General features: G+C 44.9%; 4 protein-coding genes across 5 annotated transcripts in view; 1 reads left to right on the top strand and 3 right to left on the bottom strand.

The window, feature by feature from the left end:
• Window positions 1–4,365, top strand: part of pdzrn4 (PDZ domain containing ring finger 4) — a 10,923-nt gene extending 6,558 nt beyond the window's left edge. Inside the window, exons 5-10 of the mRNA XM_037243315.1 lie at window positions 1,614–1,712; window positions 1,823–1,885; window positions 2,266–2,367; window positions 2,437–2,544; window positions 2,610–3,617; window positions 3,751–4,365. Coding sequence (XP_037099210.1) covers window positions 1,614–1,712; window positions 1,823–1,885; window positions 2,266–2,367; window positions 2,437–2,544; window positions 2,610–3,617; window positions 3,751–4,323 — 1,953 coding nt within the window. The 3' untranslated portion in view covers window positions 4,324–4,365. The remainder of the gene's footprint in view (window positions 1–1,613; window positions 1,713–1,822; window positions 1,886–2,265; window positions 2,368–2,436; window positions 2,545–2,609; window positions 3,618–3,750) is intronic.
• The window catches only part of LOC119117540, a 135,310-nt gene that overhangs the window by 59,264 nt on the left and 52,370 nt on the right, over window positions 1–23,676 (bottom strand). The window lies entirely within an intron of this gene.
• On the bottom strand, window positions 1,755–23,676 carry yaf2 (YY1 associated factor 2). Of its 2 annotated transcripts, XR_005096455.1 has the most exons (5): window positions 23,492–23,676; window positions 23,021–23,146; window positions 18,719–18,874; window positions 17,151–18,631; window positions 1,755–1,764 (listed from the first exon to the last, which is right to left on the bottom strand). XR_005096455.1 is itself a non-coding variant. In XM_037243490.1 (4 exons), the coding sequence occupies exons 1-4, from the start codon at window positions 23,515–23,517 to the stop codon at window positions 18,376–18,378; spliced, it is 564 nt and encodes a 187-aa protein (XP_037099385.1). In that variant the 5' UTR covers window positions 23,518–23,676; the 3' UTR covers window positions 16,687–18,375. The 2 variants fall into 2 exon arrangements, 1 of the variants encoding a protein (XP_037099385.1); XM_037243490.1 differs by lacking the exon at window positions 1,755–1,764 and having other exon boundaries at window positions 16,687–18,631.
• On the bottom strand, window positions 13,301–16,069 carry gxylt1b (glucoside xylosyltransferase 1b). Its single transcript, XM_037243425.1, has 7 exons — window positions 15,792–16,069; window positions 15,189–15,390; window positions 14,989–15,120; window positions 14,663–14,914; window positions 14,399–14,522; window positions 14,101–14,273; window positions 13,301–13,652 (listed from the first exon to the last, which is right to left on the bottom strand). The coding sequence occupies exons 1-7, from the start codon at window positions 15,992–15,994 to the stop codon at window positions 13,497–13,499; spliced, it is 1,242 nt and encodes a 413-aa protein (XP_037099320.1). The 5' UTR covers window positions 15,995–16,069; the 3' UTR covers window positions 13,301–13,496.

Here is a 23,676-nt window from a genome sequence, read left to right as displayed (position 1 = left end):
AATGGTGTGCTTGTTATCAATATGTTCAGTATATGTTCTATTCTGCTTGCCCCGCCCCCTTTCTTTGTCTCAGCCAATCATCTCCCTCCTTAACCCAACGTGTCCAGTTGTTCCTCATCACATGAGTTCAACTCGTCAAATAAATAAAATAATAAATAAATAAAATGAAAAATGATGTTTGGTGAACTTTAGAGTTCATTTTGGACCAAGCCCAATGCTACACCAAATTGCCAATTGCTTGGTTGGTTGCTTTAATGAGCAGACAAGAACACATGTAGCCTGTGTGTGTGTATGCACTAACAAACGGATGACAGCGGGTCCCAAAGAGGACCTGTGGGTGATCGCCTGTGACAGTGACGAGCCGCGTCAGCTCCGTCTGGTTTAATGGGCACTTCCTGGTTCAGCGAACGCCATTGTGGGTCATTAGGGTTCCCCTCGCTGCCAGCTGAGGTTTAACTCGCCGCGTGATATGGGTGAGAGGCTTCGTGCAAGCACAAGGTCAGCTTGGCAGACAGGTAGCACATCAGGGCTCTCTCTGACTGGATGGATGAGACAAGATCGTCCTGGGATTGCTGTTGATTGACAACATGGTATCCATGAGACTCACAAATTGTAGAGTACTTTTGAAGTGGACAATGTCTAGGATGTTAAAAGTAGCTTTGAATGTAATATTTCGCCCGATGGTTTGCTTTGCATAGAATAGAGCTGCAGTATAGACAGATAAAGAAACAATACTCACTGGTATATATTATTTATCATCCACGTAGAGCGACTAATATTACTGCTGTACTGAGAAGCTGAGAGATGAGCTGACTTTCCGGTACAGTTTTGTTTTGCAGTGCCCCCAAAGGCAGGATGACAAATTACCAAAAAAAAAAAAAAAAACAATTATAAAAAGAAATAAAATAAATTATAAACCATTATAAATAAAATAAATGAATAAACAAGCGATAAATAAATGAAAATAAATTATGAATAAATTCTAAATAAAAATAAATAAACGATCAATAAAAATAAATAAATAACGCCACGTTGTTCCACAATTAAGACCCAAAAGACATGCAGCAAAACAATGAACATTACGTGGCGCAATCATTTCTTTTCAATTAGACAAGATGTTAAGAGGCAATTAGGCAGAAATGTAGCAGATGCCGCCGCCGCCGCTGCGTATAACATTTACACATCTTTGCCGTTTAACACGAGCACGTAAGTGCCAATGCAATTGTTGGGAGAGGAAATGATTTGATGTCACGGCTTTCTGGATACAAATTCGGGCTAATCATGTCTGATTGAGCCTTGGGACCATTTCTTGCACAAGCCACCCCAGCTTGATGACATCACATGTTCGTGAGGTCTGCTTCTGAACATGTCTTATAGACGTAATAAAGCGGTGACGTTTTGCGAGTTGCCGTACATTAACATAAACGGCGACCTTTGAAGGTCACTTTTACATAGAGGGTTCAATGCCATAGAAAATAATTACTTCCACTGTCAATCTCGGATGGCCCCTTCCACCCACCTACAGGTTATTTACCTTCTTGGATTACTTAGCTCATCTGGTTGGTTCACTTGACACCATTGTGAAGATAGAAACTTATTTGTTTCTCCAACAGGAAGTGGAGTTATGCAAGCAGAACACTCAAGAGAAACTGGGCCTAACGTTGTGCTACCGGACGGATGAGGACGAGGACATGGCCATTTACGTCAGCCAGGTAAAATTTCTTGTCGTTCTCTGTTGACTGCAACCGGAGTTCAAATAATTTCCTGGGTTGACTGTCTTAGCAATGCTTGTCTGAAATTCTACATGGTGTGTTTGGTAAAGGTGGAGCCCAACAGTTTAGCAGCAAGAGACGGACGCATTAAGAACGGCGATCGTATTCTACAAGTAAGTTCGTACATTACGTTCGATCCCTCCGTAAAGACTTTGTGACCAAGCACTGTACAAACAAACACAGGAGCAAAAAGACAACCCTAGAATCTCCTCTCACATTTCAGCTATTAATTCTCTGGGCGTAGTGTATCTCTTTGCTCGCGGTGCCATTATCTCCTTATGGCAGGCCCATTACTCTAGAGGAGAAAAGATGAACACCTCCTGTCAAACAACAGTTAATTGTATGGCCAGAGAAGACTGAAGAGGTTGGACGGTGCGCTTGCTCAACCTGTGGTGGAACATGCTTAGCGACGGTGATGGCTGGGAGGGTTCTAGATCGTAGACGTGTGGGGTTCCGAAAAGGCTGATAATTCTAGGCATGTTTTTGAGTGCAGATAAATGGCCATACGGTGCATGATAGAGAGAAGGCAGTTTCCTTGCTATCAGGAGAACATGGAAAGAGCATCGTCCTGCTGGTGACGAGGCCAGAGACACAGGTAACCACCACGGGGATCGTCTTGACACCATGTCAAGGTTTCTTGGTTTTGAGATGATTTAGTTTTCAGCTGGAGGATGATGTGTGGCTTGACGATGAGCAACAAGAGCTGGTGAAGGAACTGAAGATGGAGATTCTGGAGGTGGGGAAGAAGAATTGCAGCCGCAGGCAAGACGAGGTGAGACTTGGCATCAGAATCCAGATGCTTACCGAAGGACTGGTTTTGGAATTCTTTATCCACAGGGTCAAGAGGAAAGGACAACGGACGCAGCGACCTGCTCCTCCAACAGCCAAGACAAAGACAGCGGGTTCGGGTGCGGTACCGACAGTCCCGAGCACCAACCGTTATCGGCCGGTCTTTGCAGGAGAAGTCCAGCTCAGTGTTTGAGGGACCAATGGCGAGCCCAGAATCCACACAGCAAGCGAGGTGCTCTGATTCCACAGGACAAGCAAAGGACAGCAAGTCAAGGCCAAGGTTGCGAAGGGGTAGTGAGCGTTCACGACGGTGGAAGTGGGATCTTGGCTCTGGAGAATCACTTCCAGCAACTTCTGGAAGTCAAGTGTCAAATCCGGAAGGGCGTGGAGTGCGGGGTGTACTCCATTCGACACAGTATCGAGTGCAGCCTCACGGAACAGGGAGGTGGACCTGGAGATAGCGCTGAGGAGGCTGAGGAAGGTGAAGGGGTGGAGCAAGAGCTGAGGATGTTGAATGAAGAACTACGCAGCATTGAGCTCGAATGTCAGAACATCATGCAGGCCCATCAGCTCCGCCGGCAGACGGATGCCTTAACCCCGCCGTCTTCTTCACCGGGTCGTAGGCTCAAGAACCACGGCAGACTGGCAGACATTTACGAACACCCCAAGAGCCGAGAAAAAGATAACTCCAGTGCCTACAACACAGCCGAGAGCGCACGGTCCACCCCGCTGAGGGTGGAGCCATCTCCCGAGCACTCCCTGCAGAGACGCATCAGCATCGCCAACCAGAAGAACCTCCAAATGGCCTCCAGCAGCTCCATCCCTGTTCCTAAGTCTCAGGGCTCACCGGAACATGGTGCACCAGCAGATCCCGTTGTTTTCTCAAGCAGCCCCGATCAGAGTAACCCCTCTCGATCCGAGTCCGACCCGGCGCTGCCTGCGGACGATGAACGCTGTGAGAAAAAGGGGAGAACCAAAGATCCAAAAAGAAAATCGCCGTTTGCCTCATACCAAACAAGTCCTTACCACGGCTCGCTCGGATCCCGGCAACTTCAGGTTGGTACGAGGCGTGTCAATCGAGTAGACCCTTTGGAATATCCAAAGTTGATTTGGTCGTTGGCAAAATCACAGCAGATGACTTCAGATTACAACCTGATCGAGATCTTTTCTTGGTCCGTTTGTGTTCCAGGGCTACATGCAGCTGCTACAACAGCACTCTTCCTTGGAGTATACCCAGAGCCAGCTGAGTCTCCTGAGCGTCTGCCGGGATCCGCTGAACCGTAATGCTCGCTCCGGGGAACCTCGTTTGGAGTGGAAGGTCAAAGTGCGAGCGGACGGTTCCCGCTACGTGGCCCGGAGACCGGCTCGAGACCGTATCCTTAGAGAGCGGGCGCTCCGGATCCGAGAGGAACGCAGCGGCGGCATGACCACGGACGACGACGCCATGAGCGAGATGAAGATGGGTCGCTACTGGAGCAAGGAGGAGAGGAAGCAGCATCTGGCGAGAGCCAGGGAGCAGAGGAAGAGGAGGGAGTTCATGCAGAAGAGTCGCTTTGAGTGTTTGAAGGAGGGTCTGGCCAGCGGGGTCGACGCCCACAAGGAGCTCAACATCCTGGAACTCAGTCACAAGAAGATGATGAAGAAACGCAACAAAAAGATTCTGGACAATTGGATGACCATCCAGGAACTGATGAGTCACGGGGCTCGAGTCCCAGACGACTCCCAAGTCCATAACGCCTTCTTGTCTGTTACGACGGTGTAGGAGAATGTTTACAGTCTGTTTTTTGGCAAAGACCGTTCTTGCTTGTAGCATTTTCTCACTTGAATACTTTTTGCAACCTCAACTATTTTACTATTATTGCTCGGCTTTTGGTAATGTAGAGAATTTTGGTCAAACTTCTATGATCATATGTGATTGTGACTCCATCTCAAACTTCAAGGCAACTTTTTTTTTTACACCAGGGGGGGAAAGGGGATATTTTTCACAATTTGTAATCTCGCTACTTAACTTTTTGTATGAACTTTTTCTTTTTTTACACTGAATGTTAATGTGATGTAAATAGATTTGTTGTAAATGTATCACCAAAACTGTGGAGGTCAGAAATTGTACAACCTTTAATTTATTGACAGGTGACACCTATCAGTTGTCCTTTTGAACAGACCCTTAAAAATTAATTCACGCGTGATTCATTTAAAATGTTCAACACGCATATTTATACTGGTTACTATTATTTATATTAATTGTAAATTATTATTCTTAATTATTATGGTTACGTGGCTACCTTACATTTAAAGATGTCAATAAATGTCTTATTTGTAGCTTTACTACTTTAAAAAATATGGCTTTGAATCATTCATTGCTTAGGAATGAAAAATTCTCTTTTATTATTTATTTATTTATTTTGGGGTATTATTATTTTTCAGGTTGTAACCACTTTTTGACATTTTTTCTTTCAGTTTTTATTTATTTATTTGGGGGTATTATTATTTTTCAGGTTGTAACCACTTTTCGACATTTTTTTTTTTCTGTCATTTTATCCAAAACCGTGAGCTGATCAATGCCGCGCAATCAGCGGCACTCACGACTCCTGGAGGGTGATTAGCGAGCATGATTGCTAAATGAACATACGAGCGTATAAAATCGGAGCTTCCCTAATGGTGGCACCTGGGTTATTACCTCCCCGGCACAGTCCTGACGTCTAACTGAGCTCCATATTATTGCTCGCTAGAAATCAAAAGAGTATTTTTTTTATGATGTTTCCGGGCTTGACAAGACATCATCATGTCACCGCAGTTCGTGAGATTCATGTTTTTGTAGTGGGAAGACTGACTGCTTGTATATAAAGTATGTGGGGGGGGGTTGATGTGTGTCCATTTACAGCTCGGAGGCATCCTCGCTAAACTATACTTCCATTTCAAAGCGAGACGCCGGGGAAGTCTCCTCATCCCCCGTCAATCTGCCGCATCCGTCCACAGCCCGCTGAGCTGAAGAATTAATGAGACACATCAGAGTGGTGCTTTTTGTGCATCATATTAAATCAGGTGAACTATTTTTCTGTCTTCACCAAGGACAGAGGACCATTGAGTCCATTTTGGATTGATTAGATATTCCAATTTTTTCGCCTCATACTGTTGGTATAAATATGTAAAATATGTTATGTATTCTCATCTATGTGCCTCATTCATATTCCAGCAGACAAGCGGGTAGGGCGGCGGCACCGTTGAAAATTGCAGAATCCCAGCACGCTTTTAATCTAAGGACGGCTTTGAAGCAGCCAACGGCCACTCTGGGAACTCTTGAGCGGGTGAGACTTTGTGTGTTTGCATTTTTGTGCACCTTCAAGTCATGTTATTTCCTGTTTGAGGTTTTGTGGTGCATTCAGGAGGGGTTGGAGAAAGATCGTTGGGTTTTGGATCACAGTAGTCGCTCCAATCTTTTCATTTTTTGTTGGTGAGCTACAGAGGCAGTTTTTGGATGATCCCGATCAAACCTCCGGGAATGATTGTCACACACCCAAGCAAGACTCCTACCGAGTTTGAATGGTATCGGATTTAAAATGAGCAAGTTGCTTGGGATGATGGTGTTGTCTAATCTCAATCAAGCTAATTTTTACGTTGCGGAATTGTTATTTACTCCAAAGAGGGTTATATTAGAGAGGAATATTAGACTGCAGTCGAGATGCAAAATAGGTCATGAATAAAAGATGTTTCATTATACTGTATATCCTTCATCTTAGCGAGCTGTGTTTAACTTTAAGGTTGGTTTGGCGCCATTTTGCATCTCAGTCCCTTTGGGCGACATCCTTAACGTGGAATGTAAAAAATGCAATGCACCACTGCCCTTGAGCCTCAATGGAATAAATTAAATGGGGTCGCTAAAAAAATCTTACATTTTTCATGCATCTTGATGCTGTACGTATCTTCTGTCTTAACCAAATTAATATTGCACCGTTGCTATTGATGACTTTTCCACTTTAATGCAAAGTGTTTTGCTTTGGAGACTGAAATCAATGAAAGTCATTCAGGCATGAACGAAGGAGGGGGTGATATAAATCGATAAAAAGTGCTTCAAAGCAAATGCAGTAAAGCCGAATTGTTAATCTCCCTCATTGGATGGGACTAATTAAGCGTTTCACACTGAGCGACCAGTCAATGAAGACGAATGGTCGCTCTCACTTGGGTTTCTTTCAGTGCTGATCAATTAAAGTTTTTTCTTACTAATATCTGGGATGCATTGGACTTGATTAAAAAATATATATTTATTGAGTTTGGTCAGTAATTTGGTGTGCTAAAAATAAAATGGCCTTGCCTGAAAGTGAATACAGCAATTTTGTTAGATGATGAAAAAAAATCTACTTTTTCATTTTCCACATTTGTCTTACTACAACCTCCCTGCAGGGATTCCCACTATCACATCATCCATCTATTTACTCACCAGAACCTCCTTAGCACGCCCTTATACTTAGCATCATGTTCTCCTCAGAGTCTCGAAACGTGCGCTAATAAGCAATACGCTTCATTCGAGATGGAAGAAACGCTGCGATTCCTCGAGCTGCCTTATTACGGATGCCTTAACGCCACCGGGGAGGTTCCGGAGAGAAAACTCACAAGGCTATTAACATGGATCACCTCAAACGTGTCCATGCACATAAAAACACTCAACAGAATATGATGACATCAGAAATAACTTATATTTGGGCTAATTACACATGCCCCCCCCCCTCTAAAAAATTACATTGTAATGACAGCAAAAGCATTTAACCTTGAGTGACACCGATACATTAGCTGCTCCCATTGTTCAGCGCGAGCACCAGGGAATAGATTCACAAAGCAATTAAGGGTGGCTAGTTTGGGCGTTCCGCATGCAGAAGACAGCAGAAGAGAACATGCTGCGGAGCTGTCCTGCTAATTGGGGGGGGGGGGGGGGGGGGTCAACATTCCACAACGGCTATAACAGCTGCAATTAGAGGCTAATGCTACTTTTAAAATTGTCCACTTCCAAGGCGGCTTGCATAAGCCACAGAATAGTAAACTAGAGAAAAAGTAAGTCAAATAGCTAACCTTGCACTGGCTCCAAAAGGGGCGGAGTCAGTGTTGGGTTATTTCTACCCGTGAGTACATTGGGTTGAGGAACCCAATCTGCTTTCCTTGTGGGCTGTACGGTAAAACCACTTTGTTTTTTTTAAAACTGATGATTGGTTAAAAACTCCACCTTGTTTGACATTGTCTTGTCATGCCAAGTTTCTTCATATACATTCCCATAGGCTCCATGCAAAACACCACCCAAGACGCTCATGTCCAAGGACAAATCAATTAACAGTGAACGACAGGCAGATGGTCGTGAAGGACGTCGGCGTCTGCGCTTCAGGTGAGAAGAGGCGTCACGCGGCGGTGAACAACTGTCAAGTATTATCCTCGTCTGATCGCCCCCCCCATGCTCTCACAGGGAACCTCTTGCCAATTTCATATGCGTGATGACGCCACAAAGAGCTGGCAGCTTAGTGCGAGGAGAGACGCGTGAATATTTCATGTAGACACTATCAAACTGAATCGCAGATTAGCATCCTTCACAATTACCCCAGGTGATACTTGAGAGGCTCCGTGGAGATAGTCTTGCTGCATTCCTGCACCTCCACAGTCAGGAAAAAATGTGCAGTTAACTTTTCTCACAGCAGAGTAATCAAGAAAATCTCTCCGGCAGGAGGACGATGCATCAAAGTACCTCATTTGCCCACTTCCCCGTTGTACTTGGCGATAACAAGCTAACTAAATTACACTAGCGGCTTATCTGCAGGTAACCAGGACAACCGGTGGGGTTTGTTAATAGCGCAGACGAAGAGGAGCTACAAAGGCTGGAGAGGATGCGGCGAGTCGAGTCATTAAAAAGCCCATTGCCTCGTATTTATCTAGAATTAGGATAGACAAAATAGATTTGGTAGAAGCGCTAACAGGATGGTTTAGTTTGTCCAGATAGGGAAACGTCACTTTTAGATATCACCCGTGGTGTGCCACAAGGGTCAATCTTAGAGCCACAATTATTTTGATTGTACTTAACGTATGTAATGCTTCCAATATATTATGTTGTCTTACCAATGTATAAATAAATATATGTGCAGTACTAGTTTAAAGCATACAGTATGTGATTAATTGCAAATATATTTTACAGGATGTTGGTTGACAAGACGCTAGGTCTAATCATGGAAATGGACTCTGCAAAACTGACAAAAAGCCAGCTAATTGTGATTCACGACTTCAGATGGCAATCAGGTAAAGTGATTAAGCTTTGCTTGCCCACATCTTCAAACCCGGGCTCCTTCCGTCCCCACCCCACCCCAAACACGTCCTCCTCCGAGGCTCCGTCATATCATTCCCTTATTAATCTTTCTTTGTTTTGGAGCCGCATTGCTCCCGCGGGGGCTCTTTCTTGAAGCAATTAGGAGATGTAATTACTCCTCGGCAGGGCTGTAAATCCAAACAATCTATGCATGTGTCCACTGTACTGGGCGCTATGTGTCTTGTCGGTACGCTATATAAGAAGAACGACATGCAAACATGCAAAACTGAAATGTCTCATTTTGAAATGCGGGGAGTAACGGTAAAACGTCATTGAAAAAAAATAATAATCAAGTACATGGTAATCGTTCTAAAGACCGAAAGTGGATCATTAGATATTGAAAACACGTCCGTGACATGACAACCGCGTAAAGGGCGGCGAGACAATTACTTCAATCAGCGGCCATGAAAATGTAAAGCTTTCATCGGCATTGGCCGATAAAACATTAACAGTAGCCGCCCTGACGGATGAAATACGGCGCTCGCTAGCTCCAAGGCCGCGCTGAATCGTTCGCCACTTTGCAAACACAACACATTTGAAACGCTTGCTTTTATTGGTGCCTGTAAAAGAGCAGCAATCATTTTGAGCAAGTTGTATTGACTCTTTTGTGTTGCCAAATTTGAATGGAAACATAAATTGAACAGCCAATGTCAGCAATAGAATGGATTCGGGGATGTTTCGTTCATTTGACATTTCAGATCATTAACCCCCAAATGAATATAACGTTTCTTTCTAAGATGCGATTCCGATTTGCCAAACTGAACATTATTTATTATGCCTTGTTAAAGTTTACTTTTAAAAGTTTTTAAAAGTTTAAAACGACCACAAAAACCTGCTAGCTTAATGCTAACTTGAATTGAAAACGCCATAGACAAGTTAAGGGGAGTTAGCCTCGTAATTATTCCAAAAAATATTACTTGAGCTCACAGGGCAGCAAGGCATACTAACAGAAGATTGAAAAGTATTCACATATAATCTCATTGTACTGAAGGCTGTTTTTCCTCAGCCTCCGGACAAATGTCGGTTGGCCTCATGTCACAATCCGTGTTTTTATCTGCTCCACTGCCTCCCAAAGTGTTCTCATATTGACTTTTCTTTTTTTCCCTTCCACCTCGTGCCCGCCACGCTTCTCCCCAGACAGTAGCAGATCTATCTTTTGAGGCTAGATAATCACGAGTTTTCCCCCCAATTATATCCTTTGGCCGCGTTCCCTCGTTAGGAGACCTCGTTAGTCGCCCTGCTCCCGACTCCACTGATGATTGATCGGGAAAAAAAACGAAACGAAAAGCCATCAGCCTCATATCCTCTCTCCGGAACATCGGGGCTTGATAAACAGGACTGATAAGCGCTGAATGCATTTGATTACGCTGACTCGGAAAGCTGGCAGGGTGCTTAACTGTTAGCCTGTTAGCATTTAATCACTGACGTCATGTCGTAAGTGATAGACAAATCATCTGCATGGATGGCTGCTTTTTTTTTTTTTCTTCCCCTACCTAGATAATGAAGCTGTAGTTGCAATGATTTATCGTCTTGCGTAACATCACACTTGAATCCTTCCATCAGGCGGTATAACAACAATTTAAGGGCTTTAATTAACACAGTGGATCCTGATCGCCATGGGAACAGATAACAGGTGTTTGTACACCTTTACAACATGCGAAACGTGCACATACACACGACACGCTCCCGTCAATTTGCAGTTGGCATTTCCCCCTTAACGGATTCTGCGAGTCTTACATGCGTGTGCGTCCGGGCAGATCGATAAAACGGAACGCGGGTGTAAATTGACACCTGAGGGAGCCTCCGGAGGCGATAAAGTGCAAACGGTCAGGCTGCAATTTGTTGGGGATTAAAGTAAAGGCTGCGATTTTTCCCAAATGATGTAGCTGATTAGAAATAATAATGATAATTATATATGTTGTTTTCATTGCCCATATTGATCTTATACATCATTTTAAATTCACACGAACTGGTCGATGAAGTTTTTTTTCTCAGCTGAAAATGAGCGACTTGGCTTGACTTAAACTGTCTCCGAAACACAAACTGGCCAATACAGCCCCCATCCCGCACACACTGAGACAATTGGCTGTAAGTTGCCTCCAGCCAGGCAGGTAATTGCTGTCTACAGGGGGACAGGTGCCTTCACAATAGAGCGCCAGTGTCCATTCACTGCCGTTGTAATTACCTAATTGAAAAGCTTGCAGGGGGAATGTGAGCGTGGGTTTTGTGCGTGTGTTTGAAGAGACCAGATTTTGGATAAATACCAGCGGCTAATTAAAACACCTCAATGCTACGACTGGAAAAAAAAAACACAGAATAGTTTCTGAATTATTTCCATCCTATTTTGCGCCCTCTTGTCATCATCCTTGGATGTGGTTTGTAAAAGACGAGCTTATTATGGCTCAAGGCTACCGTTTCTAAAGAGTGATGGACACCAATGTTTTCAGTAGCAGAAAAATATATTTTCTTCTTTTGCGGTGTGGAGTGCCGCAAGGGTCAATATTAGGACCGCTATTATTTTGATTGAACATCGCATAACGCTTTCAATATATTGAATGTTTCAGTAGCAGGAAAATCATTTTTTTTACTGTTGAATTTTGCGATGTGGTGTGCCGCAAGAGTCAATATTAGGGCCACTATTATTTTTATTGAACATAGTCCGATATATTGAATGTAGCAGCAAAATACATTTTCTTCTGTCGATGATAGCAGAGGAAACATTTTGTCCTCTTTGCTGACTATAAATATAATACTGGTGTCCACATTTGGCAGAAAAACAGAGATTCTTTCTGGCTGGCTCTGTAAAGCAGTAGCAAACAAAAAAATGAAAGTAGCCAGAAATCCTCAGTCTTGGCTCCATGTGGCATTTGCAATCTGACAAGCGGACAGAGCTGACAAGCTGTGAAGTAAATAAAGCAATCTGTGCCGACTTGACGTGACCAAGCTCGGCAAAGATGTCACATTCCATCTCACCGGACATCAAACGTGTGCATGGGGGGGGGCAACAAGCATGGACACGGACAGCCGTGATATATAGACCCTATTACAACATGTAAATGTAAATGCGCAGAGTTGGAGCGAGCCTCGTTCCAGTAGAGCATATAAAAGCCCCCTCAGATGACTTGTAAATAAAATTAAAATAAATAAATAAACATACCCCCCCACCCCACCCCCATCACCTGAAAGATGGTTTTGTAATCAAATCAAAAGCAACCTCTATAAATCATTGTAGCAATATCCAATAGAAAAAGAAACAGCCCAGCCTCCATTTACAAAATGAATAAAATAAACTTGAGCGTTGGCCATCTGGAGGTTGTTTTCCTCGGATGAAACCGTTATTTTTTTTTTTGAGAGCTTCATCCAAAAGAAAGCAAGACAGCCTAATTGGCTGAGGTAGACTTTGTCCTTTTTTTTTTGTTTGTTTTTTTCCCCTTCTCCATCAAAACACACTCGATCCGGCCTTTCACGGTCCTTCAAGTGCACTCTTCCATTCTGTTTTTTTTTTCCACTGTCACAAAAAAAAGGACGAACTCACTTTGAGGTGCTTCACGGTGTCCCTCTCCTTTTTTATACTCTTCCAACCCGGCTGCTCAATATATTAGAAAAGAAAATCCCAATTTGTGTTTTTACTATGATATAAAACCAAGTTTGATCATCTTGAATTTCACAACGCGCTGCTCAGAAGCCATTGTTTCTCGAAGTCGGTTTCATCCGAGCACAGGCCAATAAATGTAATTGATAAGCTCTCATATAGATACATAGTGATGAATGACACAATGCGTCAAAGCGCCCGGGGGAGCCGCATACAGACGCCCGAGTCCAAGGCTTAATGGGGGAAAACGTCAAATGGTTGCCTCTGCTCAATGCTGTACAGTATTGGTCCATCACTTCTACTTTATGAGCACCTAGCAGTTCGGGCGGGCACAGCGAAGAACCTCAGGTGGTCTGCTTTTAGATTATTGACAAGTGCATCGATCTGTTGTACAAGCACGGCATCCGTCTCCATTAAGTGCTCGGATGGAAAGTCTAAACTGTTAGTTGTGCTCGCGACCGGCAAGGAAACCACGATGGGTATTGAAAGATCTCTTTGCTTTAAAAAAAAAAAATCTTTTTGAATATTTCTGACTGGGCTTGAGTAACAAAGTTGTTCTGACATATTTGGTCTGTTCTTTCTAGTACATATGAAACTGAAGTATTTTTATTTATTTATTTTACGACACAATGCAATAAAATGCACGTCAACCATAAATTCAGTATTGTAGTCCTTAATACATTCAATAGTATTGTAACAAAAATGTAATACTTTGGCTTGAAGAGTTTGCATCACATGTCCAACAAAAACAGTAAGTTTGAATTCACAGTTTAAAAAAATAAAAATAAAAAATCTAAACACACATCATATAAAAATTGCTTTCTTGAGTGGAGTGACATCATAAAAAAAATATGTACTGGTTTCATTCTCTGATACAGTTTGATAAATTCTCCAATATGGAAAGAGAAGGGCTTCCTCTTCGAGGTTAGTCAGTAAAAAAAAAAAAAAAACTGTAATAATAGAAGAGAAGTTCAAGTTCAAAGTGCTCAACAGAGGTAGCAGATGTCACTTATGGCCGTGCCTTCCTGTTAATGGCGGCCAGGCCGTGCACCAGCGCCTTGGTGAACAGCGCGTGGGCTTTCCCGCAGTACGTGTGCGTGGTCTTCAGCAGTTGCTTCTCCAGCGGGGCCAGCAGGGACGCCACCGGGTCGGCGCCAAACGAGTACTGCCGTCAAATGGATCATCGGTTAGTGCGTATGAGACCTCTCGGACTGAGTCAGCGTAAAATTATTATCGCGTCGTTCTGATGGTTATCACCGTATCATCAAATGTAAATGTTCTAGTTTGGAGCCAGCTAGTATCGGGCATTGGTATCGTACCATCCCAATTAAGAGACGATAACGTCTTTTACAATGGAGGTCATTTTTGTCCATGTGATTGGCTATGGATCCACCATTGCCCTGATCTATGCGATGCTAAATAGAAAGGGAATGAGATTTGCTCTGATGACATCATTAAGTAAATGCCAGCCTGGTCATCAATATTATTACGCTGCTGGTAAACAGCCCATAAACGTCCTCTCGGGAGGGAAATTAGCTTTGTGCTCACACCCTCAATATGTGTAATGCTAAAATGAATGCTTCCACTTCTCATTGTTTTGCTGACTGAGTCACCTTTCGTATGGCCTCGTAGACCAATCGGAAGGCGGGCTGCTTGTGGTCGTGGTACACCCCTCGGTTTCCGTGCAGGATGTAAATCCCGTTTTCCTCGGCGGAGGCGCAGTTGCTGCCGTAGATGCAGTGGTCTGGACGATAATTCCACTGGCAGGGAAACTCAAGTAGGAACTCTGGATAAGCAACAGCCAAAAAGATACAAAAGGCCGTTTTGATGCAATGAAAGAAGAAATTGAGTTTTTACGCCATCTAGTGGACATTTGGGCGACGTACAACTCTTATAAGACTCATGACTCACCAGGGTTGTAGTGGAAAATGATATTTAAAAGATCCTGGTCTCCCCAGGTTATGTTCAGTTTGTATTTTTGAAGCAGTGGCATCAGCAGCTCCTCCCATTTGAGCCCCACGGAGGTCATATCATTCTGTTAGTGCATAATTGTATTTTCAAGATAAAAAAAAAAGGCTTTGTGGTGGAACAGTGCGTAATTCTTGTAGTGCACGGGGGACATCTTGTGGTCATCAGTTGTATTACAACAACACCACGGCAAAGCGTCCCACTCACCTTGAAAAACACGTTCCTCATCCTTGTGAGATTCATGAGCATGACTCCCGAGTTGAGCCCTGTCCTGCCGTAGAAAGGGTGGCGGGCAAAGCGATTGTACCAAGCGATGCGGGGTTCCTCGTGCTCAGGAGCCATGGCAGCTAGTTGCGCAGAATCGAATCGAGATAAAAAATCCCACAGACGGTCGACAGGCTGTAGGAAGAGGATGTCGCAATCCACGTAGACTAAAGATTCAACGTCCTTCAGGATAAGCTGTGGAGAAAAACGAGAATGAGTCAAAACAAATATTGCATTCCCTCAAAGACGTATTGGTGTTTGTCCCTCACAGGTAGAAAGAGTCTCTGGGAGGCACAGGGCTTGAAGAGTTTTTTCCACTCCGCTACATTCTCATTGGGAAAGTGGATCGGGTAGACTGTGTAGTTGAACCTGGAGCGGATAAAAGCCGGCCAGGATTCCAACTAGATCGGAGGAAACAGTGGTGAATAATTGCACAAGAGCACAAGTTCTTTTCCAAATGAGAACTCACTGCTTCCATGAATCTGGCGTGCAGCTGGTCTTCGGCAAAAATGTGCAGCTGGAGGCGCTTGATGCTGAAAAGCACGGCCGATTTTAACATGGTGATGGTTTCCTCTAGCCGCTCGCCACAGGCCACCACAGCCAAGTGCATGTGGGGGGGACGTCTGGTCCGGCCGCCCATCTCCAGCTGGCCCCTTTGGCGCATGATGTACCTGAGTGGAATGACAACAAAGGCATTTCATCATGTTCCTAAAACAATGGCTGAACTCATTTTTTATTTTTAAATCAGCAAACACAAATACTGTATATCTTATATTGATTAATAATTAGTAATATTAATAATTTTGCAAGATCTGTTCAACTAAGGAGGAAGTTTAATCTGACCAACGTTTTTAACGTACGTGAACGCATCCTTCCAAATCACATTTATGCGCAAGTCTCATGGACAAGTCTCGCGTGAACCCCATTCATGACCCAAGCCGTGACGTCACAGACTAACGAGCGCTTCATTCCATTACAATTTCAAAACATCTTGAGCCGTAAATATCGGGACAAATATACTTGTTAGTCGTCTAAATGTGTAAATAACGACGACGCATCTATTTCCACTTACCTGTTATGCCGACGTGATATTTGTGACCCCGTTTTGTCTGGATCCCCTTTTTTTGGTCCTGGGACTCTTGCAGGGACGTAAATCCTCTTCGGTCCGTTTTGCCCGGCTGACACATCCGCGTGAAAAAGTGCACTATAAATGTAGAACCCCGAAAACACGGCAAACACCGTGCACAACAGCAGTGCACGAATGTAACGCCGCATTATAGAGTTTGAGCACGGTACTCGGGGCTAGAGTCATGACACATAACGCGAATGTTCGATAAGTTAACAGTAATGCGAATGTATTTCCGGTTAAATTGAAAAGGGAAACCATTTGGCTGTGTCATACTTCCTTACACTTTGAAAGCTGATCGCTTGACACTGCTTTTTGAACGGCAGTTTTATTCTACGTTTATGTGTATTACACTATACCACGAAAGATATCCAAAATACAAATACTTATGCCATTGTTGATTTGCGCTTTTATTCTGTAGGCTACAAGTGTTTCCGGTTGCTCTTTATTCATTGTCTCCTCTTTATGGGGGTCCCCCACAGATCCAAGAGGTCAAGACCCTAAATGGGGGAAGGGTGGGATTCCTCCCCCTCAGTCAACTTTCATTTTATTTCACCTCTGAAAAGAACCATTCATAGCTTATGGCTGTCTTTTGATTGGGGTGGCGGATTTAGAAAAGGAGCCCCCACGTTCAATTGCAATTGGGGAGGGGGGGGCATTAGGTTGGTTATTGACATCTAAAATAGCTGCTAATCAATAGGTGCCATTGATAACTGCAATATTACTCTGTAGTACTTATATGCAATCCGTTTTCTCGCATGTATGAAGCAGTAATTACTAAGCAAGCCACCAGGTGGTGCTAAAGGGGAGAGACGTTGTACAGTACATATGTCTGTCTTTGTTTGGCATGTACTAAAGGCAGTTTAATAGAAGAAATCGAATGCAAAACTGCATATCGTAGTGTTTTGTTTGCATTTTGCAGCGCTCTAATATAGACTTGTCATAAACACACATTTCATAACAACTGAGCAGACCATAAGGAAATGTATCAACAAATAAAACAAAATAAAAACAAAGAAAATTATTCCATTGTTGCCACAAACATGTAACACATTTCTAAGCAATTCCGACAGGCCCAAGCACGTAGTCCCAGCTAGTGTTGTGAACCTTATCTCTAAAGCACAGGTGTCAAACTCAAGGCCCGGGGGGCCTGATATGGCCCGCCACATCCTGTGATGTGGCCCACAAAAACAAATTGGGCATCATATTCATTTGTAAATACTAAAATTGCAAATTGTCTTCACTTTTAAAAAATAGAGCTATTGCTAGCAATTTTTATGACCATTCATATTTTTTTTTCAGAACAGTTCTGTAGCCTATATAATATGAGGCGTTCATTTATGTGGGTCATAACAGCCCTCCGAAGGAAACTATGACTTTGATGCGGCCTGCGACAAAAATGAGTTTGACACCCCTGCAGTGAGTCTAAACCACACAAACGTAACTTGTCCCACATTATAACACCTTTGATCATGCTGTGACATTTTGAATCACTGCATAAAATGAAGAAAAAAACCAACATGGCAATAACATTGATATGATGGACAATACAGCCACATGAAAACATATTGTACAACATGTTGTAAATATTCATTAATCTGTGAGAATCTATAGATTTGTAGATTGTGTAGTTACAATAACTATTAATTGCTCGGCTGGAAGTTTAGACCATCTAAAGCTCCCCAAGTTGGCTACATGAAAATGACGAAATATAAACAGTTTTTGAAATTCGTTCCATCGCCTGCCCTGCAAATAAATGTCCACCAAGTTTTCCCGTGTTGCATGGTGCCTTATCCACAATGAAGTCCACAGAACCGTATCCCCTCGTCTCGTCGTGCAGCGGCGGCGATTTTAAAACCAACGTCCAGTTTGACTGGCTAAAATCTTCCTTCCTCGACCGCCGTGTCATCAGTTTTACCATGCATGAATCCTGATGTGACGTGTCCCGGGATGTGCAGAAATGTGTATTTTGTTCTGTCGGGTTCAATCCTGAGTTAGTACCTCCATGTTGGCTCGCTTGAACCCCTTGCAGAAAGACAACTGAATTCATTCCAGTTTGTCCAATGCGCTCCACCACTCGCACACAGTAACAAAAAACATGGGTAAGACCCTTAACAATATACTAAACCTTTCCTAAATGTGGGTTTTAATCCAACAAAATTCAACAGCAGAACTTCACAAGAAGTTTCAGAGAATCGTGTTTGAGGTTGCAGGCTAAGCTAATAAGCTAATGTATTCCCAGAGTACATCACACTGTCCAAAGCTTGTCTGAGCATGTCATCACAAAAAAAAAAAAGAGCTGTCTGTGAGGAAGCTTTGCATAAATGTGTGGGATTCTCTCAAGTGTGGCGAAATGATCCAAATGAAAAGTTTCCTGTCAGTGGATAGTTGTGTAATGTTTCCTAAATCATGGTGGTGACTGATCCGACTTGAATCAGATGCGTCTCTGCTTGAAAAAGGCTGAAAAGCAATTATCCATTCAAGAAAACCAGCCGGGCCGGGATGGAATGGAAAGATGGGGCGGGTGGTCTCAGTGGGACTCCCCGTTAAGCGAGCCGCCCTCTCTCAGGGGCGACGATGAGCACGAGAGCCCCTTCTCTGTGGTTTCCGAGCTGGAGCCGTTCTGGCTGTGGTGGTCGGCGGCCGATGAGGCGGCGCTTGAGGAGGAGGCCGAGGTCGACGACGGCCGGGCCTTCTCCTTAAAGTCTGTAATGATGACTGTCAGGTCGCCCACCGTCACCTCCAGATGCTGGGCGCTGCTACGATCAATGTTTTTTAACCTGGGCCTGCAAAAACAATTAATAATAATAATAATATATGCCCCCTTTGCAAAATCACCCTTAAAAATCATAAGCTGGCACAAGCTGGATCACCTCATCCTTTTGTGAGTGTTTTTCTTGAGCGCCGGCTCCTTGTCGCTCTTCTCCCGCTCGACGCGCTCCTTCTTCTCCTTCTTGGGCTGCGAGGGTAACACGAACTGCTGAGTGGCCTGCTGCTGCGAGACGAGCTGGGAGACTGGGCGTGGCTTCCTGCAGGGTCGGGGGGCGCGAGGGGACCGCAGGGGTGGTTGGGAGGAAAAGAAACGTGTGGCAGATTAATGAGAGGGAAAATCATAGTGAGCACATTGCTAGCGCGCCGCCGTAATCAGGAGCCAATAATGGCTGCCAGGGCCGGTTAGGCGCTTGCACCCAAAGTGTTCTTTAAAGTGGCAGTTGCTGACACTTGGTGCATTTAAAATAAAAAGAATTCAGCCATTCCAAAGCCATTATACAACGCTATCGCAATGTTGTGGCATTTAGGAAGCCCGACATCGCTCTCCAGTCAACTGATCCATGACAGTTGTTCGTGCAAGGCTGAAACTGTATTGCTTTCACCGAGCATGTGTGTGTGTGTGTGTGTGTTTCGAGGGCTGGCGGGACCCCGAGCCAAGTGGGCTGAAAAGGCCATCTGTTGAGAGCGCCCGACACACGAGTCGGCGTAAACAGCATTTATACCTGGCCCGGTCCGAATGAAGCCGAGGAACCTTCGGCCAGATGGCGTGTGCAAAGACGTCGTCGCGCGTGGGTGAGCCGCAAGGGCGCTCATTCATTTTTGATATCGTTCGTTGTATGCAAGCTTGATATGAGCCCGTGATGTCAAGTGACCGCATTCAGCGTTTGTGCATGTCAGTGCCATTAGTTCTGCGAGCGTGAATGTTTAATGATTCAACGGTGACCCAATTTCTTGCTCGGCTTGCTTTCAAAAAAAAAAAAGAAAAAAAATCACCCCCATCATTTTTTTTTTGCTGTATCTTTCCCATCAAAACAACTGAGACGCCCCCAACCTTTAAAATATCTCGTCAGTGCTTTGCTGCAGAACCGCTGACACCTTTTAAATAAAAGCACCGCCGCCCTCCCCAACCCGAAATCCCGCCTCCAACCCTCCCGCAGTCGTGGCTGAAGCAATTTGCCGCTCTCCTTGACAAACCTGATCCTCCTCCTGAAGTGACAAAGCTTGTTTTGTAGGGCCCGCCACCGCCGACAAAACACACATTGTCTTTCCTGCCCTTGGGCTAAATGGCGCCGGCTCGCCAGGCTCTAAACAACCCAACTGCTCGTGAGGCGACAAACGCTCTTGTTTGATTGAATTCAAAGATTCCCCCGGCCAGACTGAAATATGACAAACGCACTACGCGTTCGACTCAACTGTTTTGCTATGAAACGAGATCTCTGCCCATTTTGCTGGTTCAATAAGCTGGAGGTGAAAGAGGAGCCGGCCAATCTAATAATAGCGCGGCGTGTCTAAACAGTGGGGCGTCTGTTAACCCCATCAAACGCTTATTAGGCCTTGAAATCATGTGTGCAATGAGATTTTACAATAAGTGGGGGGAAAAAATCAATACAATGAACATTTTAAAGGACAGTCTATGCATGTTTAGCGCGCTGTCAGTACAAATCTCCCTAGCAACAACCCTCATTGACGCCTTTAAATCCACCTTGGACTTGTCCTGTCCTGCCTGCAGGTATTACAGCACATTCATTTTCTTCATAGAAGAACTCTTGTTAGCCAAATGTCATACTTGCGGGCACACACACACACTCATGTGTGTGAAATCGAAAGACACAACGGGCTCAATTTTTACGACCGGCGGAAATTTGGCGCCTCGAGTTAATGTTAGGAACAACGCGGACCGGCTCCGGAGGGCTGCGCCGCGGTGGGAGTGAGCACAGTCTAACTTAAGTCATCAATGTGTTTCAGGTTTTTTAAATCAGGTTTTTTATTATTATTATTGGTTGTTAAATATTTAACCGTGTAGTGGGATATAGTACCAGCCATAATAGTAGCTCCAGTTATGTATTTGAGCCTGTTGATAGTCTTATTGTGTGCTAAAAGGCCTTTGTGCAATGCAAACCACAAGAGCGCTCCGACGACATTCATCTGGGCTCTGCGATGATTGTTGCGAAATAGCTTATTTTACGCTCCGTTGCACATTCTCTGCTCGGGTGTGGGCGTCCTTGTGTCAGGACCCGCTTGTGCGTTTGCTAACAGCAGGTAGTGAGGCTAGCTCCTGGGAGCTCATCCAACCTGATGATTAATGGCTCTTGCCGCCTCGACATGCTAGGCTTGTGCGTGTACGATGGCGTGTGTGTGTATGTGGGGGGGTGGGGACAGATGGCTCGCCGCGTCCCGTGGTTTATGACACCTTTTAGACAGCCCGCTAGCCACGCCGCCACATTCTCCCCTCCTGATTCTCGCTTAGAGCTGAATGTCATGCATCAGTGTCAGCGCCATAATTACAGGCTTATCACGTAGCCGTAATCTTGAGCCTCGGTGACGCGCCTACGGCACGCTTCACCCCCCCCCCCCTCGCGGTTCATTATTTGTATGCGGCTGAAAGCTGTAACATAAAGGGCGTGATCGAGAGCGGCAGAACAAATATGGGCGAGCTTTTGAAAGTCGGTTTGACCTGCAGCATCGGCGCTAACCGACACACCTTGGTTGGAGGAAGCTATGATATGTCGTGATGCATCCGCCCACGTAAGGCGTCGACGAGGATTAATCGTCTGTATACCGTCGAGCGTCAAATTGTGTGCGAGCAGATGACACGCTTCCAAACGCTGACAGAAAAGGTTGCGGCTTGGATATGCAGCACTGATGAAAGCGGTAGATCAGTCCGCCTGTCAGCCCAGGACGCCCTGGGTTAAGTTCAACTCCGGAGAGAGTGCAAGCACGGAAAAGGGGGGGAGGGTGTGAGACTGGGGGGGGGGGGGGGGGGGGGGGGTTAGGTGTGAGAGAAAGAAAATGAAAAACAGAGGCCAAAAAATGAATCGCTGAGATGGTGTGCATCGCCTCTCATAACTCGTATTTCAATTCATCAACAAAAAACAGCCACCATTTAAAGTGACCCTAAATTAGGTTCAGATGTTTTAGGAGGCTTTTCCTGCCATTTTATCTTCTGGCATCAAGTCATTTTTTTGCCACACTAATTTTCATATTTACAGCTCTGTCACACTTGTTTAGCAAGCGGCGAGGGAGCCGTCTCCATCTTGCATTTGTATGCCGCACGTCGTTTGCCCTTTACCATGGCGCCGAGCGAACCGCTTGTCTATTTTGTATGCTCGTTAACAGCCGAGACCACCTGTGCGACCATCTTTGCCGCAGTGTTGGCAGGCCGACGCGCCAACGTTTTAGCGGCCAACGACTATGATTTAGTGGGTACCACCCTGCGCCCCACTTTTAACTTCCCAGGGGTGTCCGCAAGAGCAGTTTGTCTTTTGCCAGTGTGTGTGAGAGCATTGATATTTGAATGCAAGTTGATTTTACTCTTATTTTAGTCACGCGTAAGAACAGAAGTGTCTGGAAAAATACGCCTTTTGGACAGGCTTCCAATGATGATGCAAGCTTCGTGATGACCACAGGCAGCAATGATGCAGCCACAGTGGACCAAAGTGGTGAGCAACGTGCAGGGTGGAAAAAAAAAAAAAAAGCCAGTGTCTAAAAAGAGTGACGAAGAGCCCCTACTGTCCCCGCAAGGCGGGTAAACCAGACAGTGTGTGTGTGTGCATCCAAGTGCGAAATGTGCATTTTGAGTGCATCTGTGCGTGAGTGTGTGTATGATGACAGCAGGCTGATTAAGCTGTTGCATAGTAATAAGCGATGTCTGTCTGACTGGCGGCTGCGGTGACAACCTCGTTCGCAGTGAGCCCTCCCACACACACACATACACACATTTGGGTGTCGTGCTAAAGTTGCATTTCCTCCCGCTCAGCTCTTTGTTGTGTATTCTTCCTGTTACAGAGTGTCCAGCAGGAATTACACTCATTTCCTGGATCACTTCACTCACATCGGGAGCAGCGTGTTTGCTCGAAATACTCGCTAAAGGTACATTCATTTAGACTTTAGCCAGATCTGCAGATTTTTCATTTGATGCAAAATTGGTGATGGGTTGTAATTTGCAAAAAGCCTACTTCAAATTAAACTTGTGACCCTTTGGCGATGTGCTGAGGGACATTCCAAATGTGAAATATATAACGTGGCTCATTTGATAAGTATTGGAACAATGAATGATTGATGAGTAATGATTGACAGTACATGGAAATACTGCAATGTCATAAATGACTCGTAAAAAAAACAAAAAAGCAGAAAGCTGCACAATGCACATTTAAGACACCATTCCACTATGTCCAAGGTCTTACCTTGTTGATGTCCCTTTCCTGACATCACACATCATGCACTTAAAAGCCTCCGCCGTGTTCTTGTACGTGCACACGCTGCAGTCCCAAAACCCCTCGTCGGAGGAGGGCTTGGGTTGACGCTTCGGCCTTGAAAACAAACACAGACAAATAAGCGAGGTAAAGCGCAGCGTGTAGCAGACAAGAGAAGATGAGCCCCCCTTTCGCACCGAGCGACTGCTATCGATGGCACACATCTGGCTCGAGGATTACAGAAGGAAAATCGTGTGAACGCGCGCCGTGATCCCAACGCTGTAATGAGGTTTTAACAGCCGCGCGCATGCACGCTTGCACAAAAGCATGCACGACAGAAAAAAAAAGGTGGACTAAGATACCATGGAGAAAAGGATTTTTTTTTTCCGGCCCCCCGCGCGCTCGCCACTGTCTGCCCCCACCACACGGCTCCGTAGAACTCGCCTAGGCCGCAGTCGTTACCTTGTGGGACTCCTCTTGTCGCCCATGCCAGACCAGGGTGTCTCTGGAAGGGGTTGCCAAGACGAGCAGAGGTCTGTTTTTTCCACTCGTCCGGATTCTTTTGAGAAGAAGCGATGCGCCCTTTGCCGTTTCGGCTTCCAGCTGTCGTGGAAACTCCGCTTGGGAGCAAATCACGTGACTCGCCT

Source organism: Syngnathus acus, chromosome 23 (genome assembly GCF_901709675.1).
Source record: "Syngnathus acus chromosome 23, fSynAcu1.2, whole genome shotgun sequence".
Classification (NCBI taxonomy): domain Eukaryota; kingdom Metazoa; phylum Chordata; class Actinopteri; order Syngnathiformes; family Syngnathidae; genus Syngnathus; species Syngnathus acus.
The sequence above is the reverse complement of the archived record's forward strand: the minus strand, read 5'-3'. Positions and strand labels throughout refer to the sequence as shown.